The sequence below is a fragment of the Petromyzon marinus genome, chromosome 47 (assembly GCF_048934315.1).
Source record: "Petromyzon marinus isolate PM22_M1 ecotype Great Lakes invasive population chromosome 47, UKy_Petmar_22M1.pri1.0, whole genome shotgun sequence".
In the NCBI taxonomy this organism is placed as follows: Eukaryota; Metazoa; Chordata; class Hyperoartia; order Petromyzontiformes; family Petromyzontidae; genus Petromyzon; species Petromyzon marinus.
In genome coordinates, this window is record NC_133713.1 from 5,027,323 (window position 1) to 5,043,593 (window position 16,271).

Sequence of the window (16,271 nt, forward strand, 5' to 3'; positions counted from 1 at the left end):
CCACCGCACCTCCGATTATCACGGTTGGTTATGAACGGTGCGAAAGAAGTTCAACATACATACAGACATACATAGACATACATACAAACATACATACATAGACATACATACATACAAACATACATACATAGACATACAAACATGCCCTAACCCTAAGATGTAAATGCCCCCCCACGCCCATACCCAAGTAAAGACCTTAGAGCAGAGTTTTTTCACGTTATGGTAATACGACTCGTTTAGTAGTACCGATAGGAAGCGTTCAGTACGACTGATATTTAGAGAGATAACAGAGTGAATGCGTTTTGTCAACAGGGCTGGGGGCTGGCTGAGTGTTCCGCAGGACCAAACAAAGTTTTCATAATAAACGTGTTAAACCAAACGAAGTTTGAGAAACTTCTCCATAGAGCCCTGTTGTTTCTTGACAGACGTGCCGAGTTTTTTTGTCATGATCTGTGCACCGCTGGCAGTCACCACTCCAGCGCGGTCCTACCAGACAGTCTCGCTCCCTTCACCTGATGAAGGCCGCTTGTGTTGTGGCCGAAACGTCGTGAGAATATTATTGTGTTATTTTATTTTATCAATTTATTATTTTATTCTCATTCTACGTGACTTTACCGAAAGAACCAAAGAAGATGAGTCACCAAACAATTCACTGAACAATGCAACCTCTTAACGATACTTTCGCTGGCAATGACGACGACAAAGCGCAACGTTTCGCTTAATGACGGTTTTATTTCATTGCGTTATTTGGCCAAAGTTAAATGAGGTGATATCGTCAGCAGTGCTGGGGGCACGTCTCCTGACGTTGTGTGAAAGGCACTTCAATGACATAAAACAAAGACAAATTTAACCTTATTTGTATTTGGGCTCAAAAGTACTCGCTAGAGAAAGGCGGCGGCAGTAGCAGCAGCCGCAGGTTGTCGTGTTCGAGATCCCGATCGTGGTCACAGCCGTTACCGCCAGCTCCACCACCACCGGCTCCACCACCACCCACTGGCACCACCACCCACTGGCACCACCACCCACTGGCACCACCACCCACTGGCACCACCACCACCACTGGCACCACCACCCACTGGCACCACCACCACCACTGGCACCACCACCACCCACTGGCACCACCACCACCACCACTGGCACCACCATCACCCACTGGCACCACCATCTACCACTGGCACCACCACCACCCACTGGCACCACCACCACCCACTGGCACCACCACCACCACTGGCACCACCATCACCCACTGGCACCACCACCACCCACTGGCACCACCACCACCCACTGGCACCACCACCCACTGGCACCACCACCACCCACTGGCACCACCATCACCACCACCACCGGCACCACCACAATCACTGGCACCACCACCACCCACCGGCACCACCACCACCCACCGGCACCACCACCACCACTGGCACCACCACCACCCACTGGCACCACCACCACCCACTGGCACCACCACCACCCACTGGCACCACCATCACCACCACCATCACCCACTGGCACCACCACCACTGGCACCGCCTTTCTCCCTTCACCAGAGCCCACCGCCGCCCACCGCACAGCTCTCGGCCAGTGGGGGGGGGGGGGCGCTCTGTGCGTCGCCCCTCGTCACACACTCACTGACCTCTCCTGCAGTTGGTCCCTCTCTCTCCACCCTCCTGCATCAACATTCGCGCAAACGTCACAAGCGCTGGATCAAATACACCGAAGTTGCTGAACGCCATCCCCTCTGCTGCATTCTCCGTCTCCGTTGAAACCCGAGGACGTTCCATTACAGGACTCCCCTAGGGCAGGCGGACCGCGCACCGCATCGGGGTGGTGACGCTCGAGAGATATCGTGGTGACGCTCGAGAGATATCGTGGTGACGCTCGAGAGATATCGTGGTGACGCTCGAGAGATATCGTGGTGACGCTCGAGAGATATCGTGGTGACGCTCGAGAGATATCGTGGTGACGCTCGAGAGATATCGTGGTGACGCTCGAGAGATATCGTGGTGACGCTCGAGAGATATCGTGGTGACGCTCGAGAGATATCGTGGTGACGCTCGAGAGATATCGTGGTGACGCTCGAGAGATATCGTGGTGACGCTCGAGAGATATCGGGCCTTTCCCAGGCAACCTTCGGTGACCCGACAGCACCGCTGCCACTCTGCGATTGTGCTGCCACGTTGTGACGTTTGCCGGGCGGCCTGTGAATGTTGAGAGCAGCGGTCGCTTGTGAGACAAGGTGACTTTGCTTGGCACCGATCTACCGAGCGGTAAGCTTCACTAAAGTGCGAAAGCCACTTTTCACGATGGGATTTTTCTTCTTTTAGTAGTCGTAGTAGTCGTAGTAGTAGTCACCGGTGACTGCACCGAGGCCGTGCAGCATATTACACGTCAGCACCCTGTGTTACCACAGAGGGGCACTTGAAGGTCATCCCCGCGATCCCAACCATGACCCAGATTTCACACTGGGCTCGAGGCACTTTGTTACAACTTGCACTCCCCTCAAGGCCTTCATCCACCAGGGCAATCGTCGCTGGCAATAGTTACCGCAGCATATCCCAACTGTGTCAAAATCTCATTGCCCAAAATCTGAACAACAATTCTGATGCAAGTTGCCCTCCGAGTGGGCAACCGGGGCGGCAACGTCCAATCGGATCAGAGACGGAGGGTCTGCTGACGTTTGCTGCACCTGAAATAAATGGCGGCTTCCAAATCCAGCAAGAGTGGGATTTGGACGGATGGAAGAGAAAGCCTTCTGAGAAGTAATGTATTGTATTGAAATAACGGGCTGCATAAAGGAATCACTGTCATCTGACCAGTGACAACTACCAGGCCTGCCTCATCCCGAATAAACAGGTTCATTTACAGTCTGTAGACCAACCATTGTTCAGCATACACAATTTTCACCGAGGCTCGCTCTGATTGGCTAGAGAAATGTCACTTCATTCCGGCAAAGCGCCTTTGCCTGTGATGATTGCCCTGACATTGCCCGAATGAATTATGGCCTTTAGCCGAGCCTGTGTGGTTATTTCATCATTGTTTAGCTTAGCCTGTGTGGTCAGTCCATAATTCCGTCACACAACCAGACTCTTGACCACCCCTCCCCACACCCCCCTAAAAGGATCCATCCTTCACAGTCATCATCCTCGCTCCGACCATGTGCTCGACTCCAAAGACAAAGATCCCACATATAGCCTTAACAGACTTTGGCCAAGTGCTGTTAGCGAGCACCTATGAATGCCGGCATGGAAACAAGAGGAGGTGGGTGGCCAGCACCACGCCCGGTCGCCTTTATCTCCTGAATGGCGATGTTTACACACCACACCAGGTACTGATTTGAGGGCGAGTCGACCTAGGGGAAGCCCATTCAGATAATTGTCACTTGTGTTATTCGTGAGCGGGAATCGAACTCGGGCCGCCGGGTTTGTAGTGCGTGCGCACACACGCCAGTGTCCAGGCTCTCTCGGGCAACACACCACACTCCAGTGTCTCAGGTCTCTGTGAACAGTCAAATCCTTCACATTCTGGGGTTGTTTGCCGCCCTCTTTTCGAGATCAGGCGCGCACGTGTGCACATGCGCTTAACCCAAACGCGCTTGCCCCACACGCGCTCGTCCCAACAAGCCAGCAAGCCGCGAGTCGGTATCCTTGACCGTCCCATGGGGGTTTTCGTCGCGAACGTAACGCGGGCCCGCCCTCTTGCTCCTCCCAGCCCGTTCACACGCCGGTCTCGGCCTCTCCGTTCTCCTCGAAGAAGCCCACGGAGCGGCGCTCCGTGAGCTTGCGGAACAGCGCCCGCCTGCCGCTCAGCGTCTGCCTGAACGTCTCCGTGGTGAAGTAGTAAATGACGGGGTCGAGGCAGCAGTTGGCGCTAGCGAGCGACAGCGTGACGGGGTAGATGGTGCGCAGGGTACGCAGCGCCGCACAGCCGCCCACCGTCTCCGTGCGCACCATGGTGTAGAGCATCAGCGTCACGTGGTGCGGCAGGAAGCTCGTGACGAAGATGGCCAGCGTGGCGCCGATCATCTTCTGAATCTTGTCCTTGTTCAGGGAGCTCTGCGTCAGCATCGATGTCTTCCTAATGGTCTGGGGGGTTAGAGAAAGGTCAGGGAAGGAATTGTTAATCGGCAGACACAGGCTTGACTTCCTACGGTCCGAGCCAAGCGCGTCATTATATGTACATTTATGCCAGCACAGATCCTTGGCGCGTTCGCCATATGCAAGAATATAATTGTCAAAATAATCCCATCATCATCGTCATCGTCACGATCCACGGGGCAGGTAGCCCTTATGCGTCCACTGCACACTTTGTCATTTGTGGCCACTTTCCTCTCGGTCTTGTAGCGTCAATCTGTCTTCTTTGGTTCTTTCGGTAAAGTCACGTAGAATGAGAATAAAATAATAAAATAACACAATAAAATTCTCACGACGTTTCGGCCACAACGCAAGCGGCCGTCTTCAGGTGAAAGGAACAGACCTGTCGGGACGACAGACACCCGAAGACGGCCGCTTGCGTTGTGGCCGAAACGTCGTGAGAATTTTATTGTGTTATTTTATTATTTTATCCTCATTCTACGTGACTTTACCGAAAGAACCATCCTTGCAGTCACGAAAGCTTTAAATCGAAATTTAGCGTCAAGCTGGCTCAAGTAGTAGCCACATCTTTCTGGCACCAATCTCTTCGTGTCCCCGTCAAGGCAGTTCGCCCTGAGGTCTTCCTCTCTTTCCGGTTCCTTCCATTTCTCCGAACAACAACACTCTTAATGTTCCTATTTTTCTCCATCCTACGTGTGGGTGTCCACATAGCGCCGGTTTCCTCCTCATCGCTGCCTGCATCATCACCTGCAAACTTTACCTTACTTATTCGTTGGTCGCTCTTTGGGTTCAGCTTTAAGTGCAGTAATCACACTGAACAGCCGTACGGCAGATGCGGAGGCTGCTCCGATGTCCCACTCTCTAGACGCATCGCGCGCGACCATCCGATCGAGGCGGTGCATTGTGCCGAGTTGTTGGGGTTTTTTTCCCTCCTCTGAATGTGCCTCAATAAACAACACAAATGGTTATTTCTTTAAAACAACATCGCGGCCAGCGGTAGCAATCAGATTTTTTTCTGGGAGGAATTTCCTGTTATTATTAGCAGCTTTCTGTACGATACCAAACTTGAGTGGTCGTGCATTGTAGCTACGGAGCCTACTGAGACACGGAAAAACACACGTGAGCAACTATTTAGACATTTGCAGAAAGCCATCAAAATACCCCGAATGAGTGGGCAAACTGGAATGAACAGATGGGGTCTGGGCAGTATAAATGTCCGTGATTAATCTTACATTCTTGTGTTATCCAAAATATAAAAAAATAAAGTCCAGTTAAAGTATGGTACTTTGTGTTAAAAATGGAAGCATTGGCGCCAACAATTTGGTAATAACAGTTTTGTCTAAGCCTGGTCAAGTCTGTGGTGGGTGGGTGTTTACGGTTTGGGTGGCAGTGTCCACACATGTTATTACACCGCATGGCCATTTTTTGGTGGGTACAACGTTGAAGTATTGAATGGAACATCTGATGTAAAAATAGACGTTAATGTCTTTGGCAGCATTTACGATCGCAGACGATCCCAAACGGTTACATTTAGCGGTGATAACAATAATTATTACAATGGTCCTGACCATTCCGACTGTCCAGATATGTCACAGAAAATAGATAATTTGACCTCATTGTGCCATCACGTGGCTGAAAGTATACTTGCTCCTTAAAAAATCAAATCCATTTGCTCGTCGACAATGCATGTAGGTACGTTGAACTTCTTTTGCACCGTACGTCACCAGCCGTGCTAATCGGAGGTGCGGGGAAAGGACAACAAACTAAACACGCAAAAAACAATTATAAAGAAAAATAATAAAATAATAAAAATAAAACAATTAAATTCTCACGACGTTTCGATTGCTTGTGTTGCAATCGAAACGTCGCGAGAATTTTATTGTTTTCTTTGCATTATCTTATTATTTCCCTTCCACGTGGCGACTTTACCGAAAGAACCAAGAAAATGAGAATCCCTGCGGTCACGAAAGCTTTAAATCGAAATTAAATTCTAAAAGAAATTAGCCGTCAATCTACACGATGATTTAAAAGTGCAAAGCCCCAGTGGCCTCCTAATATCGGAGGGAAGAGAGCGTTCCAGACGGCCGCGGAAGAACATCTGAAAAGCGCCGCGATGCGGCGACCGTCTTTGGTCGGTGGCCAGCCAAAAAGCCGCTGGTGCTGCTGCTGCTGCTGCGGCTGCTGCTGCGGGGATGAGCGGGGTTCGTGTGGTGATGGTTCATGCTCGCTGTCGACAAACGGACTCTGCCAAGCCGCACGCAGAACAGCGCGTGGCCTAGCTGCGAGCGAGACCGCAGATTTTGTCACTGGGAAAACGCAGCGACTTCCCAAGAAGCAGCTCTGTTGACTCTGCAAAGTAAGCCGCGATACAGAGTGGTACAAAACGGCCAACTGGAACACACAGAGCCACTTTTGTAGTGTTTAAACTTTTTTTTTCTTCTCTTTACACCGGATTTTCATGGAATGCCAGGTTGGGCTGGGTTCACAAGACTCGTGCCAATGATTCCAGGCCCTCCAAAGTCATTCCCACGCAGAGGAAATGTCTGGAATTGGCTGATGTTTAACCACGCAGTGAGCAGTGTAGGTCACAGTGTAGGATGATCTAAAGAGACGGCAGTGGAAAGAAGGGGCAAGCAAGGGGGTGGGGAGTGGAGGGGATCCGAGGGTCCGAGTCTGTTGCCATGGAAACCTCAATGTTTGTTTCTTTCATGGCAATTTTTCTCTCTTGTACAAGTTGTCAAAGTTATTGTTTCTTTTTTATGATAGATTATTTTGATTGCTACATTGCCACATTCTTTATGAATTACGTCCTTGTTTTAGACACTTCCTCGCATTCACCAGATGTACAACGTCTCCGTCACACATACTTTGGGAGTTAGAAATATCGCATTCACTCCCCGCAATCCAAACCCGGACCAACTTCAACATCACTATCGCCGTCTTCAACATCCACCACGGATTCGACCCTGTACCCCTGCCCTCCCCTCCAAGAGCTCGCCCCTCCACCCCCACCCCAAATCCCTCCCCCCCCCCACACACAACCCCCTCTGAAAACAGATGATGGTTAAGGCCCTGCATGTAGCCTCTACCTCCTCCCCATCTCTCCCGATCCTTTGTATGTGCGAATGTTGAACTTATTTCGTACTCTACGTTGCCAACCGTGGTAATCGGATGTGCGGAGGAAGGACAGCAAACTAAACACAAAAAGCAGTTCGAAAGAAATTAGTTTTCAATCTAGATTTAAAAGTGCACAGCTCCAGTGGCTTCCTAACATGGGAAGAGCGTTCCAGACGGCCGCAGAAGCGCATTCTGAGAGAGTGCGATGCAGTGACCGTTTTTGTTTGATTACTAGCCAAAAGCTATTGCGAGGATGACCGGAGTTTGCAAGATGGTTTATGCCCCATTGACGAGATCAGCAAGGTATTGTGGTTCATTTGTGGTAAGCACTTTGTGTAGTGAGGGCGACCTCATTTCCAAATCTCTCTCTTTCCGTTTCCATTCATTTCGAATGTTCCATGCATTCTATCCTTGACACGATTCCCCTTACATGGAGTGTGGACACAGGTACAAAGCTGCTGGTTGAGAATGAAACAGCACTGGGTGAATGGAAAGCTTAACCGTGATCATTTGGCGGGCAATTTTTGTTGATATAAATATGACCTTATACGTAGGCTTTCACGATCAATATTATGATTTATAGTTGGTTTCTTTTGGGTCAGATCGTGTTGGTACAACGTCAATATATATAACTATAACCCTGCACCACCCAGCGATGTTGCCAATCAAATCGAAATGTCACGTCGTGGGAAATACGCCGAATGATTTGGCGAATTCAGGACCTGGATCAAGAAGCGCTTGCACGCAAGGACCGCTGAGGGGCGCCACGGTGGCTAGGAGATGTCAACTCCCTCGCCTGGTATACAGGAAGTCGTGGGTTCAATCCCGACCCTGACGCCTGCTGCTGCTGTATATTTGGAGTTTGCGTGTCTCTCTCTCTCTCTCATCACGGTGGCTAGGAGATGTTAACTACCTCGCCTGGTATACAGGAGGTCGTGGGTTCGATCCCGACCCTGCTGAGATGTTAACTCCCTCGCCTGGTATACAGGAGGTCGTGGGTTCGATCCCGACCCTGCTGAGATGTTAACTCCCTCGCCTGGTATACAGGAGGTCGTGGGTTCGATCCCGACCCTGCTGAGATGTTAACTCCCTCGCCTGGTATATAGGAGGTCGTGGGTTCTATCCCGACCCTGACGCCTGCTGCTGTATATTTGGAGTTTGTGTCTCTCTCATCATCATCACGGTGGCTAGGAGATGTTAACTACCTCGCCTGGTATACAGGAGGTCGTGGGTTCTATCCCGACCCTGACGCCTGCTGCTGTATATTTGGAGTTTGTGTGTCTCTCTCTCTCATCATCACGGTGGCTAGGATATGTTAACTCCCTCGCCTGGTATACAGGAGGTCGTGGGTTCGATCCCAACCCTGACGCCTGCTGCTGTATATTTGGAGTTTGTGTGTATCTCTCATCATCATCACGGTGGCTAGGAGATGTTAACTCCCTCGCTTGGTATACAGGAGGTCGTGGGTTCGATCCCGACCCCGACGCCTGCATATTTGAAGTTTGCGTCTCTTTCCCACCGTGGTAGCGTGGATTTTTCTCTGGGTCATCCGGTTTTTTCTCCACATTTAGAAACATCCGTTTAGAGTAGGGGGGTTGCTATACATTTCCACGTGATAAGCCACTTCGTTGAGCTATCATTTGCGGCCAGGTCGCTTCTGAAAGAAAAAAAAACTATATATAGCTCAGCGAGTCCTTAACTGGTAAATGAAAATAGATGGCTGCTGTTCACGCGCCTGGTGATGCTGGGTGCGATCTGTAGTGAAACGTCGTCGAGAAAAAAATTGTCCAAAATGTTTTGCTCGCATTTTCAACTTTCCTTCCGGTTTTTTTTCTGAAAAAAAAAACAAACTAATCAATCCGAGTATTTTCCCACAACGTGACAACTTTAATTGATTGGTTCTATTGTCGGGTAAGTGGAGGGTGACAGTTAATCAATGGGCATTGTAGCTACATGACGATCTAACCCCAACATAAACTAATTACGAATCCTTCAAGACGCACATGCCTCTGAACCTTGCTCGCGCAGACATGTGGCGAGAAAATAATCCGACGTTTGAACCGGCAATGACGATGGTAGCCAAAGGACGCGCAAATGACCGCACGGCACTCTTGAAGGAAGGGACACCTTCAGGCAGTTGCCGCTTTGTGTTTCACAGTTGAGAGCCTCGCAGGGGCGCCGCGGGGCCCCAAGCAGATAAAAGACCTCACGTGGGCGTCTATCCGCTTCAACTCGATACCGCAAGGGCAGCCAATGCGTAGCACACACCGGGAGAGGACCACCGCCAAACTATGCATGCGGCGAGCATGAAAACGTAGAGCGGAGGAGCAGGGGACCATGGCCGGGGGGGGTCCAAGATCGGGACGTCCGCCATCCGCGACGTGGCCATCGGGCTCGCACCACCATCGTCTCTCATCGAGTTAACAGCTTACTGTGCTCCACCGCGACCACTCTGACCACATCGCCAGAATCTTGACAAAACAAATAAAATCGAGCGACCAAGCTGCCGAATGGAGCCGGCGAGGAATCGCCCGCGGTGAGGAGCTCGAGCTTGGGATTAAAATTCCAAATGGCTCACCTGGCGGAGCCGACACAGGCTGAGAGTGGGTTTAGGCCGATGCGACGCTCTCATGAAATCATGGGGAGGTGGTGGGGGGGGGGACTTCTGCACAACCGACCGATGTGCTTGTCAGGAGAAGCAAACCACGGCTCATCTCTTGAGATGCCCTGCAGCATCACAAAGCACTCCTCAAGATTTGGCAATGCCAACACCAGAAGCGGTGGCCTGTTCACAATATTGTGAAAAGACTCTATAGGTTGGACAGGAGACACGACTAAGGAGAACAGAGGAAGTTCACCGTAAACAATAAGGGAGGGGGGATATCCTTCAACCTCCCTAAACGCGTCACACATTCCGCTCAAATTTTGTTCGTTCACTTAAGACACATCTGACGAAAGCTCTCTCGCCGAAACACCGCCGCCAAGAGACGCCGCCGCCGCCGCCGCCGTGCCGGATGCCCACCAGCAGGATCTGGCAGGAGCAGTACACCATGACGCAGAGCGGGATCACGAACCCGACGAGCTCCACGAACACGACCACCGCTCCGATCCTCGACCAGTCCTCCTGCGAGAAGTTCTCGAAGCACGTGGTGGTGGTGGCGGCGGCGGCGGCGGCGGCGGCGGCGGCGTCCGACGGCGGCGGCGGCGGCGGCGGCGGCGGCACGTTGGCCGCGCGCAGGGCGAACACCGGCGCCCCGCACAGCGCCACAAAGAGCCACACGGCGGCGCTGACGAGGCGAGCGATGCGCGGCGTGCGCAGCGGGCGCGAGCGTAGCGGGTGCACGATGGCCAGGAAGCGGTCGGCGCAGATGCACGTGAGGAAGAGGACGCTGCCGTACATGTTGACGAGGAAGACCGCCTTGCTCAGCTTGCACGCGAGCTCGCCGAAGGGCCACAGCCCGCCACGCGCGTAGTACAGCACGCGCAGCGGCAGCGAGCCCACGAAAAGCAGGTCCGACACCACGAGGTTGGACATGTATATGGTGGTCTCCGAGTGGCACTTGATGTGGCGGCAGAACACCCAGCAGGAGACGCCGTTCACGCAGAGCCCCACCACAAACACCAGGCTGTAGGCGACGGCGTAGAACGTGTTCTTGAAGTGCGCGTCCGCGGTGCACTCGGTGACGTTGAGGCCAGGCGGCGGCGGCGGCGACGGCGAGTCCATGGTTCGCGCGCGGGGCCTGCGCCGGATCCTAGTCGGCGGCACGCCGCGTCGGAACGAGCGCCGAATTCCACGCGGGAAGGGGCGGGAGGTTGGCTGACGGGCGCGCGTGGCGGCGATGGCGGCGATGGCGAGGTGGTTCGAGGCGCGAGCCGGGCGCGCCGTCCGCTGCCCCGTCAGCGCGCTGCCACCGCATTGCGTTCGGCGGGGCTGCCGCGAGTTAGCCGTCGTTCGCTTGAGCTGCCGCTCTCGGCGCTACGCGTCCGCGTCCGGGGCGGAAGCGAGCTGCCGTTGGTGTCGCGGCGCCGGGGTTTGCTACGGCACGGCTCTGCCTGCGGGCGGCCGCCGCGCTGTGCGACGGCGTGGCTGCTGACGGGTCTCGGTCGAGCGCAGGCTCCATCACGGGCAGCTAATCTGTTGAAGGCAGCAACAGCAGCAGCGTTCCCAGTTACCACTTTTGACGAGGGCATATTTTTTACAAAGTTTCATTTCATCCATACTCTTTGGTTCTATTCGGTAAAAGTCACGTGGGTAAAAAATAAAACAACAAAAATCACGACGTTTCGGCCACAACACAAGTGGCCTTCATCAGGTGAAGGCATCAGGCTGTCTCGAGGACAGCGCTGGAGTGAAACACAGCCACGCTCAGACCGCGACCTTTAAGCTGTGTGCGAGGAAACAAGGTGCCTTGACAAAGGAATTCGCATAAATATTAGCATTTGATTGGCCGACTTAGCATGATGAACGGTGTAGAGGTGGTGTACATGCGGGTGAACATGCCGGTTGGCGAGGGGGGGAGGGGGAGTTTACCTATTGATGGTGTGAAAAGGGAATTTTTAAGAGCTGCGAAAGTTTGGGGTACCACTACTTGAAAAATATACTGTACCATTGAAAATTAGTTTAATGTTTGGTTCGATTTAGAACATCTTTCCAATGGTTGCTTAATTTGAAACCATCTTCTCGGTTGAAATTGTGACTGTGTTTGTAGATCTGAATTGCCTCGTGAACAAATCTCTGATAAAAACCCGTGGGTTTGCAAAGAACCTTGGTATCGGAGAAAATTATATCGTGATCACCCACAGCGTTGTAACAGTGATCAGCTACGGCAGAAGAATTCGTTCTGCCGTGTTTCAAATCTGATTTGTGCTCGCGAATTCGGTCAGAGACATGTCACTTTGTCTCCTCTATATAGCAATCACCGCAGGTACAACTCAATTTGTAAACCCCGGGGTACTGTAAGTCAGGAATGACGTCCTTCACGGATGGGATCAGATCACGCATTTTGTGTACTGTATTGAACCGGACCCGGATCTTGTGTTTGTTTAGAATTTTGGAAATCTTTTTAGTAACGCCTGCTATATATGGTAGTGTGATGGTTTTGACCGGAGTATCAAGTGGTTGTTTCTGTATGGAGGGAGAAACAGCTTGGTGGATGGTACGGTCAGAGTATCCATTCCTTTTGAGGGCCAGGTGTACATGTTTTAATTCACTGGTCAGGTGGTGTTAGTCCGAAATGCAATGAGCCCTATGGTATAAAGTTTTGATGAGATAATTCTTTTGGGCTGGGTGGTGGTGGGAATCAGGTTTAAAGTAGGAATCTGTGTGGGTGGGTTTCCTGTAGACAGAATGCCCCAATGAGCCATCAGGTCTCCTCTCAAACAGAACATCCAAGAATGGTAGCTTGCCATCTTTTTCCACTTCCATGGTGAATTTGATGGCGGGATGTCTGGAATTGATGTGGTGTAGGAAAAGGTTCAGAGCTGGGAGGCCATGTGGCCAAATGACGAAAGTGTCATCCACATATCTCTTCCACAGGGAAGGTCTGAGGGTGGAAGTCTGGATGGCGTCCGATTCAAATTTGTCCATGAAAATATTGGCTATCACTGGTGACAAGGGGGATCCCATGGGGGTACCCTCATTTTGTTTGTAGAAGGAGCCATTCCAAGTAAAGTAGGTATTGTTGAGGCAGTGCCTAACCAGTGCAGGTGTATCGGGGTCTAGTCCATGTTGGACCAAATTGTGTTGAACGTACGACACCGTATTGCAGCGAGCGGCGTTATCCACTCGTCATCGTTGCCTTTCTCAAAACCTGCTGGGTCAGTAGCTCGGCCCTGCTCGTGAGGGCACGCGTGCCACTGGTTGCATTTGCATAGAGGCGGCATACTTTGATTCCTTGCCGCCACCGAGGCATTTCAGTCGGGGATTTCACCCAACGCGCTCCAGCTACCGCAGAGGCAATGGACGATTCAGTCCCAATACACAGAGATGTCTCGAGCCAGGCTAGCTCACAGTTGGGAGTGTTCCACTACAGGCAAGACACGTCAGCCTCATGTGATATTAGAACGCTGGCAGAGTAGGCCAATGCACAGAGATGTCACATAGCCAGGCTGGGTGGACCCCCGTACTGGGAATGTTCTATCAGGAACTTTCACAGCTTCGTCAGACCACTGTGCACCTGTGCGCGTCGTGGAGGACTGCAGGAAACTCGGTGCCTTTCCCACGATTGCTGTGGCTTGCGTATATTTTACCTGGTCTTTCATTTGTTGTAAGTGCTCGTTCCTGGATTGCACGGAAAGATATTTGGCAGCCAACCGATAACCGCCACTGACAAATTGAGGCGTTTTCTGTCGTGGCAGCAGAGCCAGAAAAAGGAAAGGTTCTGTGGCCAGCTGCATGAAACACCTTAATAAGTGACAACCTCCTTTGAGTGACATTTATTTATACAGGAGGCGAGTGGAATTTTACATTGAAGTTCTTTGATGCAACCAAACCGCGTTCTTTGACTCTTTTCCAAGCGGTGGCGGCCCGGGGTCGTAGCGCAGTGCGCTAACCACAGCACTACCGCTCCCCATACGCCTGGAAGCACACTCGCATAAACGTGCGGGAAATATGTCACGCACAGCCCAACTCTTGCTTTGAAACACAGAGGGAAAGAAAAGTGCGTGTTGTAATCTGAAGAACACGGCATTCATTTTCAATCTCTGACCTTCAGAAAAAAAGGTCACTGCTGGCTCAAACCAATGGGCTGGTGATGCAGCGTTGACAGCGGCGCTGCGCAAATCACTCTTCGTTAGGAACGTGAACATCATCGGCAAGCTGCAAAATCGCAGCAGTAACATTTGCTCTACACTCACTTTTCAGACACACCTAAAGCCCCCTTCTCTCTTCAAGCCCCCCCTCTCTCTTCAAGCCCCCCCTCTCTCTTCAAGCCCCCCCTCTCTCTTCAAGCCCCCCCCTCTATCTTCAAGGCCCCCCTCTCTCTTCAAGGCCCCCCTCTATCTTCAAGGCCCCCCTCTATCTTCAAGGCCCCCCTCTATCTTCAAGGCCCCCCTCTATGTTATAGGCCCCCCTCTCTCTTCAAGGCCCCCCTCTATCTTAAAGGCCCCGCTCTATCTTAAAGGCCCCCCTCTATCTTAAAGGCCCCGCTCTATCTTAAAGGTCCCCCTCTATCTTCAAGCCCCCCCTCTATCTTAAAAGCGCCCCTCTATCTTAAAGGCCCCCCTCTATCTTAAAGGCGCCCCTCTATCTTAAAGGCCCCCCTCTATCTTAAAGGCGCCCCTCTATCTTAAAGGCCCCCCTCTCTCTTCAAGGCGCCCCCTCTCCCCTAAAGGCCCCCCCTCTATCTCCTTGAGAGCCACGGTCATTTGTGACGTCTGTGATATACTGTGAATGTCACCAACCATTGCAATTATTATTTCCAATAAAACTCAAGGCATCCATCAACACCGCCCCGAAAAGGCAAAAAATCAGCAGCAGGCGACGCCTTGAGGAACGATCCTCCTCCCTGACACAGGCCAATCAATCACGTTAACGATCAGTGAACGAAGTGAAACACAAATTAACTAAATCATTTTGGTCATTGGTGATTACGCCGAGAATATCAACCCCACTTGGACGTGAGAATGAATATTCGTTTACTTTAAGGGTCAGAGCCCCGGAATGGATTCAAATCCGGGATCTTAGTGGAGCCACCTCCACACTACGACCCCCGGGACTCATGAGAGTCACCCAACCAAGTCACCCAACCAAGTCACCCAACCAAGTCACCCAACCAAGTCACTCACCACAGTCACACACCACAGTCACACGGTACCCAACGTAGTCACACACCAGTCACAAGGTACCCAACCTAGTCACACCACAGTCACACGGTACCCAACCTAGTCACACACCACAGTCACAAGGTACCCAACCTAGTCACACACCACAGTCACATGGTACCCAACCTAGTCACACACCACAGTCACATGGTACCCAACCTAGTCACACACCAGTCACAAGGTACCCAACCTAGTCACACACCACAGTCACACGATACCCAACCTAGTCACACACCACAGTCACACGGTACCCAACCTAGTCACACCACTGTCACACAGTACCCAACCTAGTCACACACCACAGTCACATGGTACCCAACCTAGTCACACTACAGTCACAAGGTACCCAACCAAGTCACTCACCACAGTCACACGGTACCCAACCTAGTCACTCACACCAGTCACAAGGTACCCAACCTAGTCACACACCACAGTCACAAGGTACCCAACCTAGTCACTTACCACAGTCACATGGTACCCAACCTAGTCACAAACCAGTCACACGGTACCCAACCTAGTCACACACCACAGTCACAAGGTACCCAACCTAGTCACTTACCACAGTCACACGGTTCCCAACCAAGTCACACATCAGTCACACGGTACCGAACCTAGTCACTCACCACAGTCACAAGGTACCCAACCTAGTCACACCAGTCACAAGGTTCCCAACCAAGTCACTCACCACAGTCACACACCACAGTCACATGGTACCCAACCTAGTCACTCACCACAGTCACAAGGTACCCAACCTAGTCACACACCACAGTCACAAGGTACCCAACCTAGTCACTTACCACAGTCACATGGTACCCAACCTAGTCACACCACAGTCACACAGTACCCAACCTAGTCACTCATCACAGTCACACGGTACCCAACCTAGTCACTCACCACAGTCACACGGTACCCAACCTAGTCACACCACAGTCACACGGTACCCAACCTAGTCACACACCAGTCACAAGGTACCCAACCTAGTCACTCACCACAGTCACACGGTACCCGACCTAGTCACACACCACAGTCACAAGGTACCCAACCTAGTCACACACCACAGTCACACAGTACCCAACCTAGTCACACCACAGTCACAAGGTACCCAACCTAGTCACACCACAGTCACACGGTACCGAACCTAGTCACACACCACAGTCACATGGTACCCAACCTAGTCACACACCACAGTCACAAGGTACCCGACCTAGTCACACACCACAGTCACATGGTACCCAACCTAGT

At 51.9% G+C, this 16,271-nt stretch overlaps 1 protein-coding gene across 3 annotated transcripts in view; it reads right to left on the bottom strand.

Moving 5' to 3' along the window:
* Window positions 1-712: 712 nt before the first annotated feature.
* Window positions 713-16,271, bottom strand: part of LOC116952456 (lysophosphatidic acid receptor 6-like) — a 51,575-nt gene continuing 36,016 nt past the window's right edge. For all 3 annotated transcript variants that reach the window (XM_032971818.2, XM_032971819.2, XM_076074318.1), the window contains 2 exons: window positions 10,231-11,343; window positions 713-4,082 (listed from right to left, as the gene is read on the bottom strand). In XM_032971818.2, the coding sequence (XP_032827709.2) occupies window positions 3,714-4,082; window positions 10,231-10,932 (1,071 nt within the window). In that variant the 5' untranslated portion in view covers window positions 10,933-11,343 and the 3' untranslated portion in view covers window positions 713-3,713. The remainder of the gene's footprint in view (window positions 4,083-10,230; window positions 11,344-16,271) is intronic.